Source organism: Daphnia magna, linkage group LG10 (assembly GCF_020631705.1).
Source record: "Daphnia magna isolate NIES linkage group LG10, ASM2063170v1.1, whole genome shotgun sequence".
Taxonomy (NCBI): Eukaryota; Metazoa; Arthropoda; class Branchiopoda; order Diplostraca; family Daphniidae; genus Daphnia; species Daphnia magna.
This window is the reverse complement of record NC_059191.1, coordinates 6,886,937-6,903,797: the sequence shown is the minus strand read 5'-3', so window position 1 is coordinate 6,903,797 and position 16,861 is coordinate 6,886,937. Positions and strand designations below refer to the sequence as shown.

The 16,861-nt window shown below is 38.9% G+C and overlaps 2 protein-coding genes and 2 long non-coding RNA genes across 5 annotated transcripts; 3 read left to right on the top strand and 1 right to left on the bottom strand.

Annotated features, from left to right (window-relative positions):
* The first annotated feature begins 1,247 nt into the window (after window positions 1–1,247).
* On the top strand, window positions 1,248–5,062 carry LOC116931988 (probable chitinase 10). The gene is made up of 7 exons (XM_032939667.2): window positions 1,248–1,390; window positions 1,527–1,693; window positions 1,759–2,241; window positions 2,323–2,990; window positions 3,529–3,679; window positions 3,739–4,203; window positions 4,285–5,062. The coding sequence occupies exons 2-7, from the start codon at window positions 1,570–1,572 to the stop codon at window positions 5,043–5,045; spliced, it is 2,652 nt and encodes an 883-aa protein (XP_032795558.2). The 5' UTR covers window positions 1,248–1,390; window positions 1,527–1,569; the 3' UTR covers window positions 5,046–5,062.
* A 414-nt stretch (window positions 5,063–5,476) lies between these two features.
* LOC116931983 lies at window positions 5,477–10,070 on the top strand. Of its 2 annotated transcripts, XM_045179689.1 has the most exons (12): window positions 5,477–5,692; window positions 5,750–6,018; window positions 6,075–6,525; window positions 6,629–6,770; window positions 6,821–7,080; window positions 7,140–7,224; window positions 7,281–7,440; window positions 7,517–7,868; window positions 7,925–8,092; window positions 8,159–8,491; window positions 8,551–9,111; window positions 9,172–10,070. In XM_045179689.1, exons 3-12 carry the CDS (start codon window positions 6,292–6,294, stop codon window positions 9,844–9,846), a joined length of 2,970 nt encoding a protein of 989 aa, XP_045035624.1. In that variant the 5' UTR covers window positions 5,477–5,692; window positions 5,750–6,018; window positions 6,075–6,291; the 3' UTR covers window positions 9,847–10,070. The 2 variants fall into 2 exon arrangements, with proteins under 2 accessions (XP_045035624.1, XP_045035625.1); XM_045179690.1 differs by having other exon boundaries at window positions 5,766–6,525.
* LOC116931984 lies at window positions 9,620–11,274 on the bottom strand. The gene is made up of 2 exons (XR_004399255.2): window positions 10,566–11,274; window positions 9,620–10,506 (listed from the first exon to the last, which is right to left on the bottom strand). It is a non-coding gene; the product is annotated as an uncharacterized LOC116931984 (long non-coding RNA).
* A 12-nt stretch (window positions 11,275–11,286) lies between these two features.
* LOC123476835 lies at window positions 11,287–16,791 on the top strand. Its single transcript, XR_006651734.1, has 5 exons — window positions 11,287–11,516; window positions 11,591–11,771; window positions 13,653–13,765; window positions 13,858–16,584; window positions 16,655–16,791. It is a non-coding gene; the product is annotated as an uncharacterized LOC123476835 (long non-coding RNA).
* Window positions 16,792–16,861: the final 70 nt, after the last annotated feature.

Below are 16,861 nucleotides of genomic sequence, written 5' to 3'. Positions count from 1 at the left end.
CTTGAGAATTTCAGTCTTTGTTACCGGATCGACAGCCGCGCTTCAAGTATACAGTCCGCTTTCTTCCGTCTTATATATAGAGAGTAAAAGAAAAAAAGAAAAAAATGGTCGCCTCTTTGGTAATGAAATGGGGGGAGATGTTCTTTTCCTTGGGCTATGCTGCGGATGATGTACCGCCTATTCAGCCCAAGATTCCATCATGAAGGCGACACGCATGACGTTTATTGACTTGACGGATTATAGTCTTCTTTATTTTTACCCCAATGCCAGCTTTTTTGTGGAACCCAATTAACCTGTTCGTGGAATTCTCCTCTTCCGAGAAGACCGGCAATATTTCTATTGTCTTATCGAATGCCTCAAACAAAAAGAAACAAAAAAGAAACATTTAAAAAAAAAACACGTTTTTATTAGTTTAGGTATAACAGCCTTGCAATGCTTGAATTGCATGTGTTATCTCGTGAAGCCCAAAGGCCCCACGCAACAGAATGGGACTGAGAAACACAGATTGATGGCCACGTTGAATAACTAGCCTAATACACATATATACAACGGCTATCAAATGTCAAAAAATATTAATGTTCTTCTTTTTTTATGACGTACCATTTTCTACCTGCGGATGCATATTAGCCCTTAGATGTTAGAATAAGGGACGAACCTGACGACCTGTCGTTTTTGTTTTTCATTGTGATGCCGAAACTTAATATCGACAACCAGTTATGGAGCTCTGTTTGTGGAAGAGGATAGGTCCACACCGCAATACGACTAACCTAATAAGAATGAAAATGATAACAATGTTTGAACTGTCACGAAGTCTACAATTTCCTGAGTGCTCCCTGTTTATCCAAAAACTATCTCTCACGCGTCGGGCTCTCTTTTGAATAATAATACGACCTGTATTAAGACATTCCCGTTCCATGATACAGCTTCTTTTCTCTCCCGCTCTCGAACTCACTCGTGTAAATAATATGACTATAGATACAGAATCTAACAGGATTCCGTCGGCTCAGGCTTCAAAGTCCTTCTGACAATACCAAGGTCTCACTACCAAACGAAGGTAAAACTGTTTCCTTTAAACTAGTTTTTAAAGTTATTTGAATCTTTCAAGTTTCTTGTTTCAGATTCAGAAAAATTTAGGAATTCCTAAATTTCTCTTCTAGTTCTGTGTTAAAGATAAGAATATTAATAAACAAAACGAATGGACCTAATTCAAAAAGGGAAAAAACGTCATTGCCGGGATGTGGTAGATCTCATTTCCTTACTAGACTACAAACATTTTTTTAAAGCAATCACGGAATGCAAATGATTTGTAATAAGGGGTTTCAGTAATGCCGTTGTTTCAGTGGCCGAAAGAAAATCAACAGCTTTAGCAATCTTATTACAATTCAGTAAGGTAATGCTATTAATTAGATTGAATCGATATGAATTCCTGGTACAATGCTAAGAAAAGAATGTTAGTTACTTTACTTTCATCGAGTAGACTATTAGTTATAATTTTGGCGAAACACTTATCTCAACTTCTGTGTTAGATATTGTTGAGCAAGCAATCACTCCGCCGTAGAGAAAACAGGAATGGATCTGCTGTTTGGATTGTTTAAAATGGTGATCTTCTTGCTACTGTTTATTTCGTCAATGCTCAGCACAAATGGAATCCTGATCCTCTGCTCGTTTCCCAATTGGGCAGTTTATCGCACAAGTAAGTCTACATTGATCCCCGATTTTTGCGCGTCATTAACCATCAATTTACATTTGAATATTTAGAGATTGCGGGCCTCGGTCAATACACAGTTGATAATATCGATCCTCAATTGTGCACACATGTATTGTACCAATTTGCCATCCTCGACAAGAAAACCCTTGAAATTTCGGTCAAAGATAACACCGTTGACATCGATAACAACTTCTATGAAAAGTTTGCTGCATTAAAAAATAAAAACTCCCAATTAAAAACGATGATCACTCTTGGCAGCTGGGAAGACGCTAACGATGGCACGGACAAGTATTCCAGACTGATTGCCAATGCGTCCACCATCGACACATTCGTCAATTCAGTAATGGCTTTCCTTCAACTTCATCAATTTTCTGGCCTGAATTTGGATTACGATTATTCTTCAAAAGCAGCCATCAAGGATGGCTTTTCTAATTTGCTGATAGCACTGAAGAATGCTTTCAAACCGAAAGAATACTTGCTGAGCGCCGTCGTTCCAGCGTCAGCATCAACGTATTCTTCATCACTCGACGGCGGTAATTTAATCGATCCATCCACGAATCAATAACACTCAACAATTAATGAGAAAATGTTTGATTATCAATGAATTTGAGTAGACTACGACGTTTCTAGTTTGAATGAAAATCTAGATTTTATCAGTCTGAGGACGTTCTATTTCCACGGAGATTGGGAGCCAACCAAAGCCGATCATCATTCACCTCTTCGCAAACGTCCGTGGGAAATAGATAATAAGAATTCCGATTTTGCTGTTACTTATTGGATTGGCAAAGGTTTGTTAGCCAACAAAATCGCGTTGGGCATACCGTTTTTTGGATTGAGCTGGTTGCTGTCGTCCGACAACATTGTTCCACCGGCTGCTGCCAGTGGCGTAGTTCCTGCTAGAGGTGTTCTAGGTGAAGCTGGAAAAATGGCGTATTACGAAATCTGCGATGCTATTCGCACTAAACAATGGCACAGAGTCCAAGATCCGAGTCAAGCAATCGGACCTTATGCCGTTTCACCAAACCATCCCCGAACGTGGGTTGGTTACGATGATCCAGAGATGGCTGCTGTTAAATCCCGATACATCTTATCAAAAGGCTTGGCTGGAGCCTTTCTCTGGGACATAAGCTATGACGATTTTCGGAATACTTGCGGGGGGGGATTCAATCCCATCACTACGACCATTTACAATACCCTGAATGGCAATTGGCATACGCCTCATCAGGATGGTGGAGGTACTAATTCTTCTGAATCCGTTGACTTCTGTGAATGCATTTGCCATTGAAAATGGAAAGTTGATGTGTAGTATTTAACAATACGAGAGAAATAAAATGCAAGGTAGGGCTACATTTTCTAGATGTGTTGCCATGAGGATGTTAAGGCAGTTAAACATACAACTAACCATCTAGCCATGAAGGACATGTATCATCTTAAAGTTAAGGATAACAACATCTCCTATTCTTCTATGACTTTAGAATTGTAAATAAATTTATTGGGGAAAACCACAGAAAAGGAAATGTAGAGTTAACAATTGACAGACTGTTTAGGTGTGAATTGTCAAAAAGATGGATATCAAACATTCTTCCCGTTTCTGGCCACCACTTCCCCGTCCCGGTGATTAAAAGGGCTCCACACGAGAAACCTCAACCTCCTGTTACAGAATCCGCTTTCTTTTTGGACGTGGTTCTGTAACTAAACGCGTAGTAAGCATTGCTGGGATTCTGGTTAACTCTGTGCATTCTTGTTGTCATACAGTACGTGACACGGTTATCATTTAACAAAATTTCTAGGAATATCCTACAAAGTAAAGCTAATACTGATTGGCTGCGAGTATCTTGGCATCATCAGAGATGGGACAATGGCCAACATTGTTGGTGGTCGCCGTATCATGGACTTTGTGTAATGTTGGCTTCGCCTCCGCAGCCCCACGTTTGGTTTGTTATTTCAATTCCGGTGCAAGTCTTCGTAAAGGTAAAAATATGTTGGCTTTGGTGTCAGTCAGATTGTTATTGAATATTTTTGACGTAAAGGTAATGGCCAATTCACGGTCGACAATATCGATCCTTTCCTGTGTACTCATCTGATCTACGTCTCGGCAACGTTTGAGGGTATCATCAATGCAGGGAAACAAGAGGGCCTTGGGCGATCCAAGAATCTGGATCCATCTGTCACCAAATTCGTCCAGTTAAAAACCAGGAATCCTAAATTGAAAACAATGGTTTCCGTCGGTAGTTGGATTGGCTACCAATCGACTCAATACGTTGAGAAAGTGACAGACAGTGGCAACAGCATGGTTGCCTTTGCCGATGCAGCTGTGCAATTTCTTTCTCGTTACGGATTCGATGGATTAGATTTCTCTTGGCCATGGGAAGATGTTACGTCTGCTGCCAACAATCCCCGCAATTTCGTCCGGTTACTTGAAGCCCTAAAAAATGCTTTTAAATCCGGTGGATATCTGCTCAGCATTGCCGTCATAGCCAACCACTCCGATTCCAGTATAGTTTTTTCTTCTATTAAAAAAATGTAACAATCTATTATAGACTTTAAAAAAATCTTTTCCAATGTCCTGGATCCAGGTTATAACATTCCCAAATTAGAACGCCTAGTGGACTTTGTCAACTTGAAATCGTACAACATGACTGGCAGTTGGAAATCGATGGCGGATCATCACGCCCCCCTTTACCCCAGAAAATGGGAGGGTCCTGGAAACGAAAACAACAATGTTGATTCTATGGTGTCTTACTGGATCAACCAGGGCTTTTCAGAGTCCAAAATCAACATGGGTATCCCTTTTTTTGGTAATAGCTGGACTCTGTCGTCAGGAGCTTACAATCCACCGGCAGCGGCTTCAGGTCCAGGAGCAGCCGGTCCGTTCACTGCCACGCAAGGTGAATTAGCTTTTTACGAAATCTGTCAACATGTCCGAGTCGACAAGGACTTTAAAGCAGTGCGGAGTTCCAGCCGCTTAAATGGGCCATTTGCCTACTCTTTACATACATCTGGGAGGATTTGGGTTGGATATGACGATACCGATATGGTCGTCTATAAAGGCAAATACATCATCTCCAGGCAACTTGGGGGAGCCGTCGTTTGGGATATCTCAATGGATGATTTTCAGAATTCTTGCGGCACCGGGAGGAATCCATTGCTCGTGTCTCTTTCTAGAACTCTTAATGTTATGGATCGATATGCCCAGCCCTTCTTATCCGGCTCATGTCGGCCTTCGAGCTTCAATCTTGCCAACTTGTCTTCTGTGATGCTATTGACGTTGATAATTACATCTTACCTACTTGTATCCCCTACCTGTATAATGCAGGTCAAGCGAAGTCAAGAATAAACAACGTTATCCCTGAATCAAGGTACAGATGGCCGTCAAGCAGTCAGCTGCTTGTCAATGCAAATTCATTTAAGCTTATAGTGCACGGCGATCAGTTTGTGTACACATTTTGATAGGTATTTCACGTATGACAATTTGAGTTTTTCGTTCCGACGTTGTGTACAGAAACGGTAATCACGTTTCTTACGATTGTGTGGTGACATTTGCAATGCAAGGCATACAACCCACAGCTAAGCTGTTTTTTTTAAACGAATCGGGAAACTGCCACCTTTAGTTTAGAAAAATTTTTTAGAATAATCTTTGGTTTAATGGTAGAAACTTTAATTTTTAATCTAAACTTATAATGGAATCTAAAAAAAAATTAAAAATTAAAAATTAAAAAATTAAAAATTAACAAATGGTTTTGCCGATCCGACAACATCGCTAGTCTGATCAGCTGTGTGCAGGCGCCCAAGTTCTGTTTGATTGAAAATGAGCAAAACGTGTTAGGGAATCCAGTGGCATCGTCGAAAGAGATAATTACTGCATGCAACGTCTAGCTCATATTATTATCACTGGTTGCAATGGCCGAGGCATCCATAGAGATACAGCGAAAGGCTAATAGCTTATTTAGTGCCTTTTTCAGCAAACAAGTAATACACACAGAGGTACGCATCAGACGCATAAATAAGGTTTAAAATTCGTTCAGGCATTTGCTTCATTAGGTTATCAAATATCAAGATGAAACGGACGATAATTCTGTAGCATTGGTCATGTCGATTCTTCGAGCGGATGCCGAAAAGTCGAAAACTCCTTTCAAGTTGTATGCAACACAGTTTGTGATACAAGGTGTCAAGGCTTTGATTGGCAAGCATTTCAAACTTGAAGGCAATTTTTTTTATGTTCTTGCAAAAAGCTTGCTAGCCAAGGAGAAATCTACAATCAGAAAATTCAAGATGTAATTAATAACCAACCTGCCTTGGCACCACTTCAGGTGATTGTGAAATTGGACAAAATTGGAGTAATTTCCATAATTCTTTACTTTCAAAGTTGTTCTGGGTGTTCATCAAAACTATCAGCATGGGTTGATTCTCTGTTTGTGTTGGCATGCAGTCCACCTAACCCACAAGAATCAGATTTGTTACATTACCTGTTAACCGTTGTTATCCACATTGGGTTTGGTGAATTATCTGCTGATCTGCAAAAAAACATAAGTGGCCAAACTCTTAAGATTGCAGTGTCATTACTTAATGACTTAACAAGACTAATGTGGGATTTCGTGTGGGAGTTTCCCGAAAAAGAAATTCATGCCTTTGATTCTCTGGTTGACTCTCAACAAGTAATGTTCTGTCAACTTTCATCACTCCAAAGATGCTATCTTGAGCAGCTGTCCTTTATAATAAGCTACAAACCAGAGATAAAACCCATCACAGCCATAAAATCACAACATGAATGGACTTATTTTAAAAGCCCCAAAAATGTTGTCAATTTAATTACTCAGGTAACTGTCATTACAATTCTTTACCAAGTATTTTTTTAATGAAATATGTGAGAATGTGTTTATTTGGAAACTTTTGTGTTTTAATTTTTACAATTTTTCTTAGCTTTTGATTCCTCTGGAAGTGGAAAACGTTCTCAAGAAAATTGATGAAATTCTAAACCGATACGAAATCAATTGGAAAAATTTGCTGATCATAATTTCAACCGTCCAAGCGTGTTACCCTACAGGGAATCAACACTTGAAAGGTATCTTAGATTTCTATCAACGCATTTTTAATATCTCACGTATTTCTTAGCTCTCATTAATAGTTTGATGCAGCGAGCATTGGAGAATTTGCAGATGGAATTGCTTTTGGCTTCTTTTCTTCTTGCTAGGCAAATTAATGCAGAACACACTAGTAGCCCACATTACGGCGCTTGGTTTTCGTCGATAACATCATCATCAACTACGTCTAAGCAATTTGCGTTCTTGCTTAAATTTTTGTCGAACACTGTTCGACACGAACCATCATGGGTTCTTTTTGCCCATAGAAGTAACCCTCCTTTTATTCCTATGGTATTATTTCAGAGTAGGTTCGTGTTTTTGAAGTGAATTATGATTTTCTGTTTTGTTAGATGGATAACTGTCGGACATTGTGGACAGATTACACAGTTTTAGTCCGGACCCGCTTGGAAGATTTTAAATTAAAACAGTCGACAGGTAAATTGCTCTAAACTATTAATGATCCAGCGTTCTGAGAAAATATTGTTATTTAGATCAAATTATTGAAGAAGATGCTACCGTGGTTAAGGAAGTGGGGATTGCCATAGCTACATTTGAAAAGAGTGGGCGAATATCTAACGCAGTGATTGAGGCTGCCATATTTCGTAAACCATATTTTATCAATAAATTTTTACCCATGCTACTCAAACCGAGGTAGGCGATACTGAGTTGCCAGCGTACAAAATGTAAAAAAAAAAAATAAATAAAAAAAAAAAATTATTATTTATAGACGAGTACCCAACCCACCTGATGCGCTAGAGGAGCTCGTGGAAGAGCTGAAGAAATCAGGCAAAATACCAGGACCTCATTACGAAGCCTACCGTGCTGCCTGTCAACAATTACAAAAAGAGACACCAGAAAATGAACCCATGGATTGGCAGATGTCTGACGGGAAAACGAACTATGAAATTCTTATGAATCACGTTATTCGTTGCAAAGATGAGCGTCAGCAGTCCCTACTTATTGAGCAGTTAGATGATATCCTGGGAGCACTTCTTTCCCATACAAATTCCAGTACAACCGTAATCGATTTCAATCCTGACGCTGATGAAGTCGCAACAAGAAATGGATTGGCTTGCAAGGTACTCTTACCTTTTCGTTTGGCAGGACTGATTCAAGCATATCTCCATTTTTATAGATTGTGAAGCACTGGATACAGTCTATCCAAACCGCATGCTTTGCAGCCAATGAACCTGATTGGATGAATCGATATTTTCTGCTTTTTTGCCGGTACCCTAAGTTTGTCGAATCGCTTTATGTTCATACTTGGAACTTTATTCACGTTTGTAATGAAGATGACGACATGGTAAGTTTTGTAAAAAAAAACAAATTGTTATTTGAAAACAAATAATTGGTTTTTAATGTTTAATAGGCCTGTTGCTATGGCATCGTGATTCTTCTACTTTGTCGCAATAGTCATATTCTCCTACCTGTTCATTACCGATCCTTTAATGGAACTTTTAGTGAATTGCTAATGAGAGAGGATCAACTAGTTTTGGATAGAAAAGAATCTATGACCTTTTATTTACGATTACTTTACCACACCTTGATGGCGGCAAAACGTCGGAAAGAGCTGGCGAACGTGCGCCTGGCGTCCTCGTTGTACCTTTGGCTCTGTCGCAGAATAATGCATAGCTCAAAGATTAGTGAATTTAAAAAATTTGTTGGATTGAGCAAAGACATGGAGCTTCTAAAAGAAGCAGATGTAAGCTCTCACTGTCATTTATAGAATAAGCAGTTCCTGAATTCCTTTTATTCGTTTAGTTACCGGCAAAGAAGTGGCTTCGACTCGAAATGGCTGTGGTAGCTGACGCAGATGTATTATCGTGGTGTGAGCGATCTGGATATTTACACTCTGTTTTAAAAACGGAATACCAAGATGTCCCTGCGACGGAATTATCCCTTCTTATTCTCGATTCCGTAATGAAGGGCATACTTAACAATTCGGTTGCCCATGCTGACTGCTCTAAAGATCTTCTTCTTTTGCTACAATATCTCCTGTATAATGATCAACCTGCTTCTTCTGAATCACCTGCCTGGCTCATCAATTATTGGATGCAACTTCGCCATGAGCAAGGAAAGGGCGTCGATCAGCTTATGTGGAGTATTGTTTGTACTCTGCCACCATATCTTCTTAGTCGAAATAGTTCTTACCAGCCTATCCAAGATACTTCTTTTAAAACACTTGCCAATTTGATTGAAAACGAATGGCGAAACACAGTGACATCTGAATCAGCTTGGCTGCCAAAGTATATTGCAAGCCATCTGCTTCGCGCATTGGAAGGTGCATTCCTAGACATACCATGTCTTCGTTTTTCTGCTCAGGTTTCCAGTAAACAAGATCAAACAGTAAGCAATGCACTAACTTTGACATTTTTAACGCAGATTCATCGTCTTCATGATAACAAAGTTGTCGCGGGTGCATGGGCATCTCTGGATAAGGCGTTGGATGTTTTTCATCCTTTAATGTACGACTTAGACAATGACGAAACCATCGACTGGAGTGGCGTAGTGGAAGTGGACCTTCTAGCTAGCCAGCTGATGACGCTTGCTGCCGTTAGCTGGTATACAAAAGGAAATACTGACAAATGGCCTGGCTTCATCGAACGGCTCTGTCCAAAAATATCTGCGAATCCAGGTTTGCTGAATGCTTGGAAAATGCCGTATTGGACAGGAGAGGACAGTAAGTTTCCATGGATACAAATCCTCCCAACATGCATGCTGAACCTGTTACCGTTCGTAATTTTACGAGTTCTCATCTCCTGGTCAGACTCATTACTCCCTACCACACCTGATTATCTAGATGCTTTGGTAACAGCTCATAATCAGTGGATCCAACTCACTCACTCATTTATTGATTCAGCTATGGGGCATGAAAATCAATCAAATTATCCCGTTGGGCAAATTCTTGATTTCTGTACCCTTGGTAGGATGGCTTCTGATGTTGAACAGATTTTGGGTCGAGCTCCAATACGTTCACTCAAATTATTACAGCAGTATTCATGTTTCCGTGCCATGGAAGCTGATTATCAAGTACTCGTTAGGAAACGATGTTCTTAATTTGGCTTATAAACTTATGTCACCAGATTGCCACCGTTTTTTTCCCCATTCAACATTATTTGTTTTTATCTGGGATTATTTTATCTAAGTTTTTTTGTTTTGTTTTTTTATTTTTTGAGTTAATCAAAGCCCATTTGAATTCTGTGCTAGTTAATATGTACATGCGGGGATCATAAATTACGTAAATGTGGTGCCAATTGTAAATGCAAGGATTAGTTGGTAAAGTTTTGGGCAATTCTTTCCGAGACGAATGCATCAGCACATTGGGTTCAGAGTAACAGTACATAGCCACACAGGTAAAAAATTTATAGAAATACTTACATCAGGTTTAAATTCCCTTCTGTTGAATTTAGGAAGATTGCAAAACCAAAAGAAAAAATTTTTTTCTTCTTCTTCTTCTTCTTCTCCTCCTCCTTCTCATTCTCATTCCATTCCGGTTCTAGGATTTGCGCTTGACAGCATGAAAAGGGAGTGCTCGTTGGGTCAACCAGATTCGCCTTGAAAAAGACCCTTCGGTCACTGCAACCGCTGCTACTTTACTAAAAGGTTGGTGGCATTAGTAAATACGGGTCAGTTAGGTATTCCTCCTACATCTAGTCGTAACTAGAACGTCTGTGGTAATTAAATGGCTGCATTCGTGGATACCTTTTTTATATTTCCCTGTTTAAATAGCCTTTTAGTTATGTTTCCTATCCATTGAGATTGCAATGGAAAATCACCTGGTTTTCTGAATCAGCTTACCCGGAACTATGTTTGTAGAAGGATTTTGGAGAAACTGGAGCGTGATACAATTTTGCTGGGAATGCAGTGGATGTCTGTTTATGATCGCTCGCGATTGACGCATAATCATTATGTGCAACACGACACAAAGGACTCCCAAACTAAGTTGTAAATCATCATAGAGTGCATATGGATAAGACTCACTGTACAATTTCGTATGTTTTCAGTGCCCATCCGAAACGGGTTGGCTATTGTGGAGGAGATAACGACGCATAAGACAAAAAGCAGGTAGATGGTCCCTCCAGTCGTGATATTGTTCTTGTACCATTGATAGCTGGCAATATTCAAGTAGCTACCAAAGGCAGCATGAGCAAACAACGATAAATTAGTTACATAAGGCACTCCTGCGTTGGGGACGAAGAGTTGACATGCCACTTTATTACTCCCTACGAATGACATGATTTACAGTGGATTGGTTTATTACCAAAATGGCAGCCCAGAACACATGACGAGAAGAGTAAGGTTGATGCGAATAACGGGTTTCCATCGTAACATGTTCCTACGACAACTATCATATACAGTATACCGATATATTCGTTGCGCTGATGGAAACGGTCAGAGGTTCATCGGGATGTATAGTTTAACGAGTGAAGCAAAATTCATTCTTAGAAATTCACCTGAAATATTCATCTAAGACGGATTGCTAAAGTCAAAGTAAGTCTGTGTTCCTCTCATAGATGACGTTTTTAAAAATAGTCCGTCATCAAATAGATTAGTTGATCGCTAGGTGGCATATTTGTTTATTTAAGACAGGAACAATAGATTAATTGAACGTTAGGTGGCATGAAAGTCTGCTATTTAAAGGACAATTTGGTCGCTCCTGACACGCCAGTACGATCTGGCACGTTGTGGCAAACCATTATAAATGAAAATGTCAATGTTTGGAACAAGTTAGTCCTTACCGAGTGCCACTTGACACATTTAATTCTTTATGTCTGATTCATTGATTTTTTTTTGTTTTTAGCTATGTTATGATGTACAAAACAAGCCCACAACTAAATCCAGCTAAACCGTTTAACTAACAACACTCCACGACCGATAGATGGCTTCAGGGAGTAAAAAAACGCACTCAAAATAAAAAACAAACTAGGATTCTTTTACGTCCATTAATTCTACCATGCACATGAAACAGTTCTTCAAAATCGGTGAGTCTTTCATCAAACAATTCGTTTTAAACCCTTAAAGATATCGGCATGGCCCCTCCTATAAGGGCCGTCTTCAAGGGCTTCCTCGTGCACGAATAACGAAACATCAACCTTTTTAATACGTTATACGTAATATTTATTTAAAACTCATTGACCCTTGTAATCGTTAGATGAAAACTTAGAACTAAATAACCAGATTTCCTTTTTCATTCTAATATTATGCATAAAAAATTTTAAGCGCCCCCAGTTAAAACAAAATTTAGCGAAACGAACCTTACTAGAAGGAGCATCTCTATTATCTTCATTAGTGACGTAACAGCTTCTATTTTGCTAAAAAAAATCCCATACTCTTTTATATCCATTTCATGGCAATGTTAGCTGCTGTTTATGAAGTTGAAAAAACAGTTGTTCCAACTCATCCATTCCAGTTAAAATAATTAACATCACTTTTTGTAACACAAGTTTCATTTACATATTCATGGTAAACTTAAATTTATGTTTGCCTCTTCAAAGACGCAATAATTTCTATCTTCCTGATGCTTTTGGTGATAACACAATTTAACAAATTCTGGTGGTTGTTCGTATTCTTCCTCCGGGCTTTCATTTTTTTTTTTTTTTTTTAAAGATAGATACTGGCTGCTAAAATTATCAAATTCATAGTAAACTTCGAGCAATCTGCTTCCATTGCGACATTCTTTGGTCTTTTCATGCTGGTGAATTTGGTTGTTTTCAACACACGTCGATAGCATCTTATTACAAAATATGTCACCTTGCATCAAAAGATCAAAAATGGACCTTTCGTACCATACGTATCACGTACACTCCATCCGCAATTACCCTTTAAGTAAATTTTGCACGTTCGTATTAAAACTTAGCACAGAACGTGCAATAACGCAATAAGTACCCTCTGGCATTTACAGCCCAAGATTTTAATTAATAAATTTTTTTAAAAGTGCGCTTTAACTGCTGGTACGTATACTTCTCCACACAACAAACTCGTTAAATTATCATTCTTAATTCTGTTGGAAACAGTTTTTAATTCCTAATGACAGATCACTGTAACGCCGATATGTTCCCATTTAAACACCTCGTAAGGATCTTGTCTTATCAGTGTTATTGTACCCTTGCATGCCGTGGCAAAATGTTAATTTAGCTGACTGGTGGAGTTATATTGCCGCAATCTGGTGATCCGAGCAATGAAAAATGAATCCATGACCCCAAAATGTTAGAAATGATCTTGACATGGCGTAAACAAGGTATTACACAACACTAGCATTAATAATAAGGGAAAATAGTATGTTGCTGGGTAGTTGTAAAAACCCCATTTGTAACTAGTACTTTGTTCACCTTTTTTTCTTTTTCTTTTTTAAAGAATTTCAGAGTGTCTCTAGAGCTTCAAGACTTTTCTTCCTGCGGATTAATTTATAGAAGTTTCTAGGTAGATTTCATGGAACTGTCCAAGAATGTAGACGTAAAAACGTATTACGAACGCTGTGATCCTTTTAGCGGTCCATTTGCATGGATCTATTTTTCCAATCGCTTTTCGTTTTGATTAAATTATTACTGTCGTAGAGGGAAAGCTTCGCCGTTTCCTGACATACATTCAGAAACTTATCATTTTTTGAAGAAAATAAGAAAAAATTTCATTTCAGGGATCGGCTGAGAGACGGAAAAGTGCACGGCAAAGTGTACGGATACCTTATACGATTGCACCTGTATGAATTTGGGAAATTTTAGTGCTGCACTATAAGTGTCCCATAAGCTATGGATTTGATAAGCTCTAGTGGGACTCATTTTAATAAGGGAAAAATGGCTTGCCCTTTTTTTTGTTGAACTTTGGCTTCTTGTCATTTCTTTTTAAATTTAAATTTATGCACACAGGTCAGTCAACTTGAACACGTCACGTTTGCGTTTTGGAAAAATAAAAGGAACCCATCGTTACCGGATTGCGTATGGTGCCATAGGCAAAACGGAAGAAGTTAGACGGATTTTAGGTCAGTTTACTTTAGAACGGATTCGTTGTCCAGTTGGTCGATAGATGACGATCATTTCCGTCCAACATTTTTGTAAATCATTTCTCCCGCAGGGCAGAACGGTCCAGCTGCAACATTGGAATCTACTCCAGCTGTTGTTGACTCCTTCACGCCACAAAAGCTTTAAATAATGGAAAAGTTAATGGAAGACTAGACGTGAGTAATGAAATGTCAACAACGAATGACTAATGAGACAACCCCTTTTTTTTTGGCACGCTTTTAGCTGTTCGAAACATTCGTGAAATGAAGACATTATTAATAAGGTTAGAGTGGAATCAACCGTGAAATTATTGATCGTTTATCTTTGCATTTAATTAAAGTTTGTCCGTCGAACTGAACAAAGACGAAACATTTTCAGAGATTGCATCTCGTTCACCAATGCGTGACTTCTTTTCCGTCTTGAAAAATGGATCTGCCCTCGGTTCACCATTAGAGAATACCGTTGAGGAAAGAAGACATTAATAGGAACCCACCAACTCAATATTTGAATAGCCATCAACCAAAATTCCAATTCGAGAGTTCACAAGGAAGTCACGACAAATTCAGCAGAAAAAAAAAAAGGAAAACTTTTAAAGTAAAAAGGGACAGAAATTCTTTGAATTCGTTCCATGCATATATTTAAAAAAAAAAAAAGAAACTTTGTCAGGGGATCTCCGTCTGGTTGGTTTGGGATAGATATCGATGAATGAATTTGGATAGCTGTCACGTCCGGTCAGCATAGAAAGCATTCACGCTGCTGATCGGAATGCAAAAGAAAAAAAGAGGACAAGTATTGGGAAAAAAGAAAACATCAAATTACATGTCGAAATACGATGAGATGGCAAATTCAAGAATATCATGGGCGGTTTTGTATGCATGCGATATATTTACGCGAAATGTAATCTAGTTTTGCCGAAGAATTTGTAAGCAAAAAACAGTGCTGCGTAACGAATTCCATTGCGAAAATGCGCTATAGAGTTACACAGTGAGCAACGTTGCAATTGAAACTAAAGAGAAAGTTCAAAAGCCAAATAAAAAGGTGACTTGTTGCAGTCGAGATGACTTCAAGTTGAAAAGGCGTCAACCACACCGTAAAACGTTGTTTAGTGTAACATACCAATTCGACCTTTCCATCCGTTACGTAACTGTAGACAAGCTGGTGATCTTTTCCGCATGCGCGACAATTGCTTCGCTTCACTCGTCACACAAACAAAGTGTTACACAGCTCAACGTCATGATGGATATAAATCATATCATTTGTCTGCAATTGTAAAAGTGATGACGTCTGTTACTGTCAAACGTAAATTTCAATTAAAAAGATAAGAAAAGAAATGTTTTGAATTTTCAGGACATTATGCAAAAATCGTGACATTTAGGATGAAACAGGAGACACTTTTATATAATCTCAAGTGTGTAACTCATGGGTCATGAAGTGGAGAGAGGTCCTCGACACACTGACAGACAGATCAAATAGTCACGATCGATGTCTGTTGTAAAGGTTTAAACCACCACGGCACTTCCTTCCTCTTCAAAAGATTATTTTCCCCTTGTCAAATCTCAGTAACTACCTGCATTGGATGGGGAAAACTCGCGTGACTCTGCTTAGTAAAAAGAAGCGTGAGTTTATAATAATTCCATGAACTAGAGGGGTATGAACTTGTATAAGATATTTATGAAGAGGATGGCGTCCGGCTTCCGTAGACGGATGAAAATCACGTACACACATGTACTATTTAGAACGCCCTTTTTTCATTCAAAGGTTTCCAATCCATCGCTGCTTCCCACCCCACTTGATCGATCGTGTACCTTCATAACCTTTTTGCCTTGTACCCCTTGTCTTCTTTCTATGTATCTGTGAGATATTACATTTTCATACGATATATGCCCGGCAACGGAGAAGGCACATTATGCACACTAAAAGAAAAGAAAAAAGATTATGTTTCACATTATTTCGTTCCATCCATGTGTTAGCTTATTCTACTGTTGTGATTTAATATCTATTTAAAAGAGCATCCATTGGATTTATAATAGCCCATTTGATACTTTTGATTGGATGGGGAGAAAAATGACACATGTAGGAGTATCTTGGCCTGGTGGTCTAAATCAAAACTTCCTTAGCCTTGAGGGGGTAGAAAAAGGAGAGATCAAATGAATCCATACATTTTAATTGCATTTGACCTCCATCGTACCTGGTCTATTTGTATTCGTATTTTTTCGAATGACACAACATGCTGAAACCTTGTAAAAATGGCACGTTTTACATATTTGGGAAAAGAAGAAAATTCAGCCAATTGAGCTGTTAAAAATATGCCCGTGCCACGAGAACAAATTAGCGTGGAAAAAAGAAATCAAAGCTGTCGTTTTGTCAGAAACCTTTCAAGTGGAAAACATGGCCACCTTTTTCTGCCCACCCCTCCTTTGAAATTGTATCGTTCCCTTTCTCCTCAATTAAAGATGATGACACGAGTACAGAAAAAAAGTGGGAAGGGACTAGAAGCAACAACAAAAAAATTGCTTCGTGTCTCATTTCATGGCCGCCATTTTATTGAAGAGTAAGGGAATGTCTTTTTTAGTCCTAAAAAAAAAACGTGTCTGACCTTGTTTGAACTCGTCTGACCTCGCTGTTGGGACTACTTGTTGCTTTATATGCATACATTTTGTCGCCATCGTTGTCTCTCACCTGAGATCCACCACCACCCCCGGGAGACTCGTCTATTTGATTGATTCCTACCTGGCGCCCCCGTTCCCTCCCCCAAGGTCGACACGGACTCTTTAGCTGTCTGCAATATAATACCTACCTGGTAAAATCTCCTTTCTTTTATTTTTTAAGATTTTTCGATGCATACCACACATGCCCTTTCTCATTTTCAGGCCGCCACCAGCGCACATGTATGGAGTGTGTTTGATAAAGTCATTCAAAATTCTTTAATTCCCGTGTATGACTATCTAAAAGGGGAAGAAAGAGGAGAGCTTATCGGTATAAGTATGTGGGAGGGTGAGGAAAAGAAGAAAAAAACCAGAGGGTCGAATTGTATTTTCATTCTTTTTCCAATTCATTTGTTTTGCTCATTTGTTTCT

Coding starts and splice junctions, on each gene's coding strand:
- LOC116931988 (XM_032939667.2), top strand. CDS start 1,570: ATGGATCTGCTGTTTGGATTGTTTAAAATGGTGATCTTCTTGCTACTG. Junction 1,694..1,758: donor TTGGGCAGTTTATCGCACAA/GTAAGTCTACAT, acceptor TTGAATATTTAG/AGATTGCGGGCCTCGGTCAA. Junction 4,204..4,284: donor AGCCAACCACTCCGATTCCA/GTATAGTTTTTT, acceptor TCCTGGATCCAG/GTTATAACATTCCCAAATTA.
- LOC116931983 (XM_045179690.1), top strand. CDS start 6,292: ATGTGGGATTTCGTGTGGGAGTTTCCCGAAAAAGAAATTCATGCCTTT. Junction 7,441..7,516: donor CCCATGCTACTCAAACCGAG/GTAGGCGATACT, acceptor TATTATTTATAG/ACGAGTACCCAACCCACCTG. Junction 9,112..9,171: donor GTCTTCGTTTTTCTGCTCAG/GTTTCCAGTAAA, acceptor TTTTTAACGCAG/ATTCATCGTCTTCATGATAA.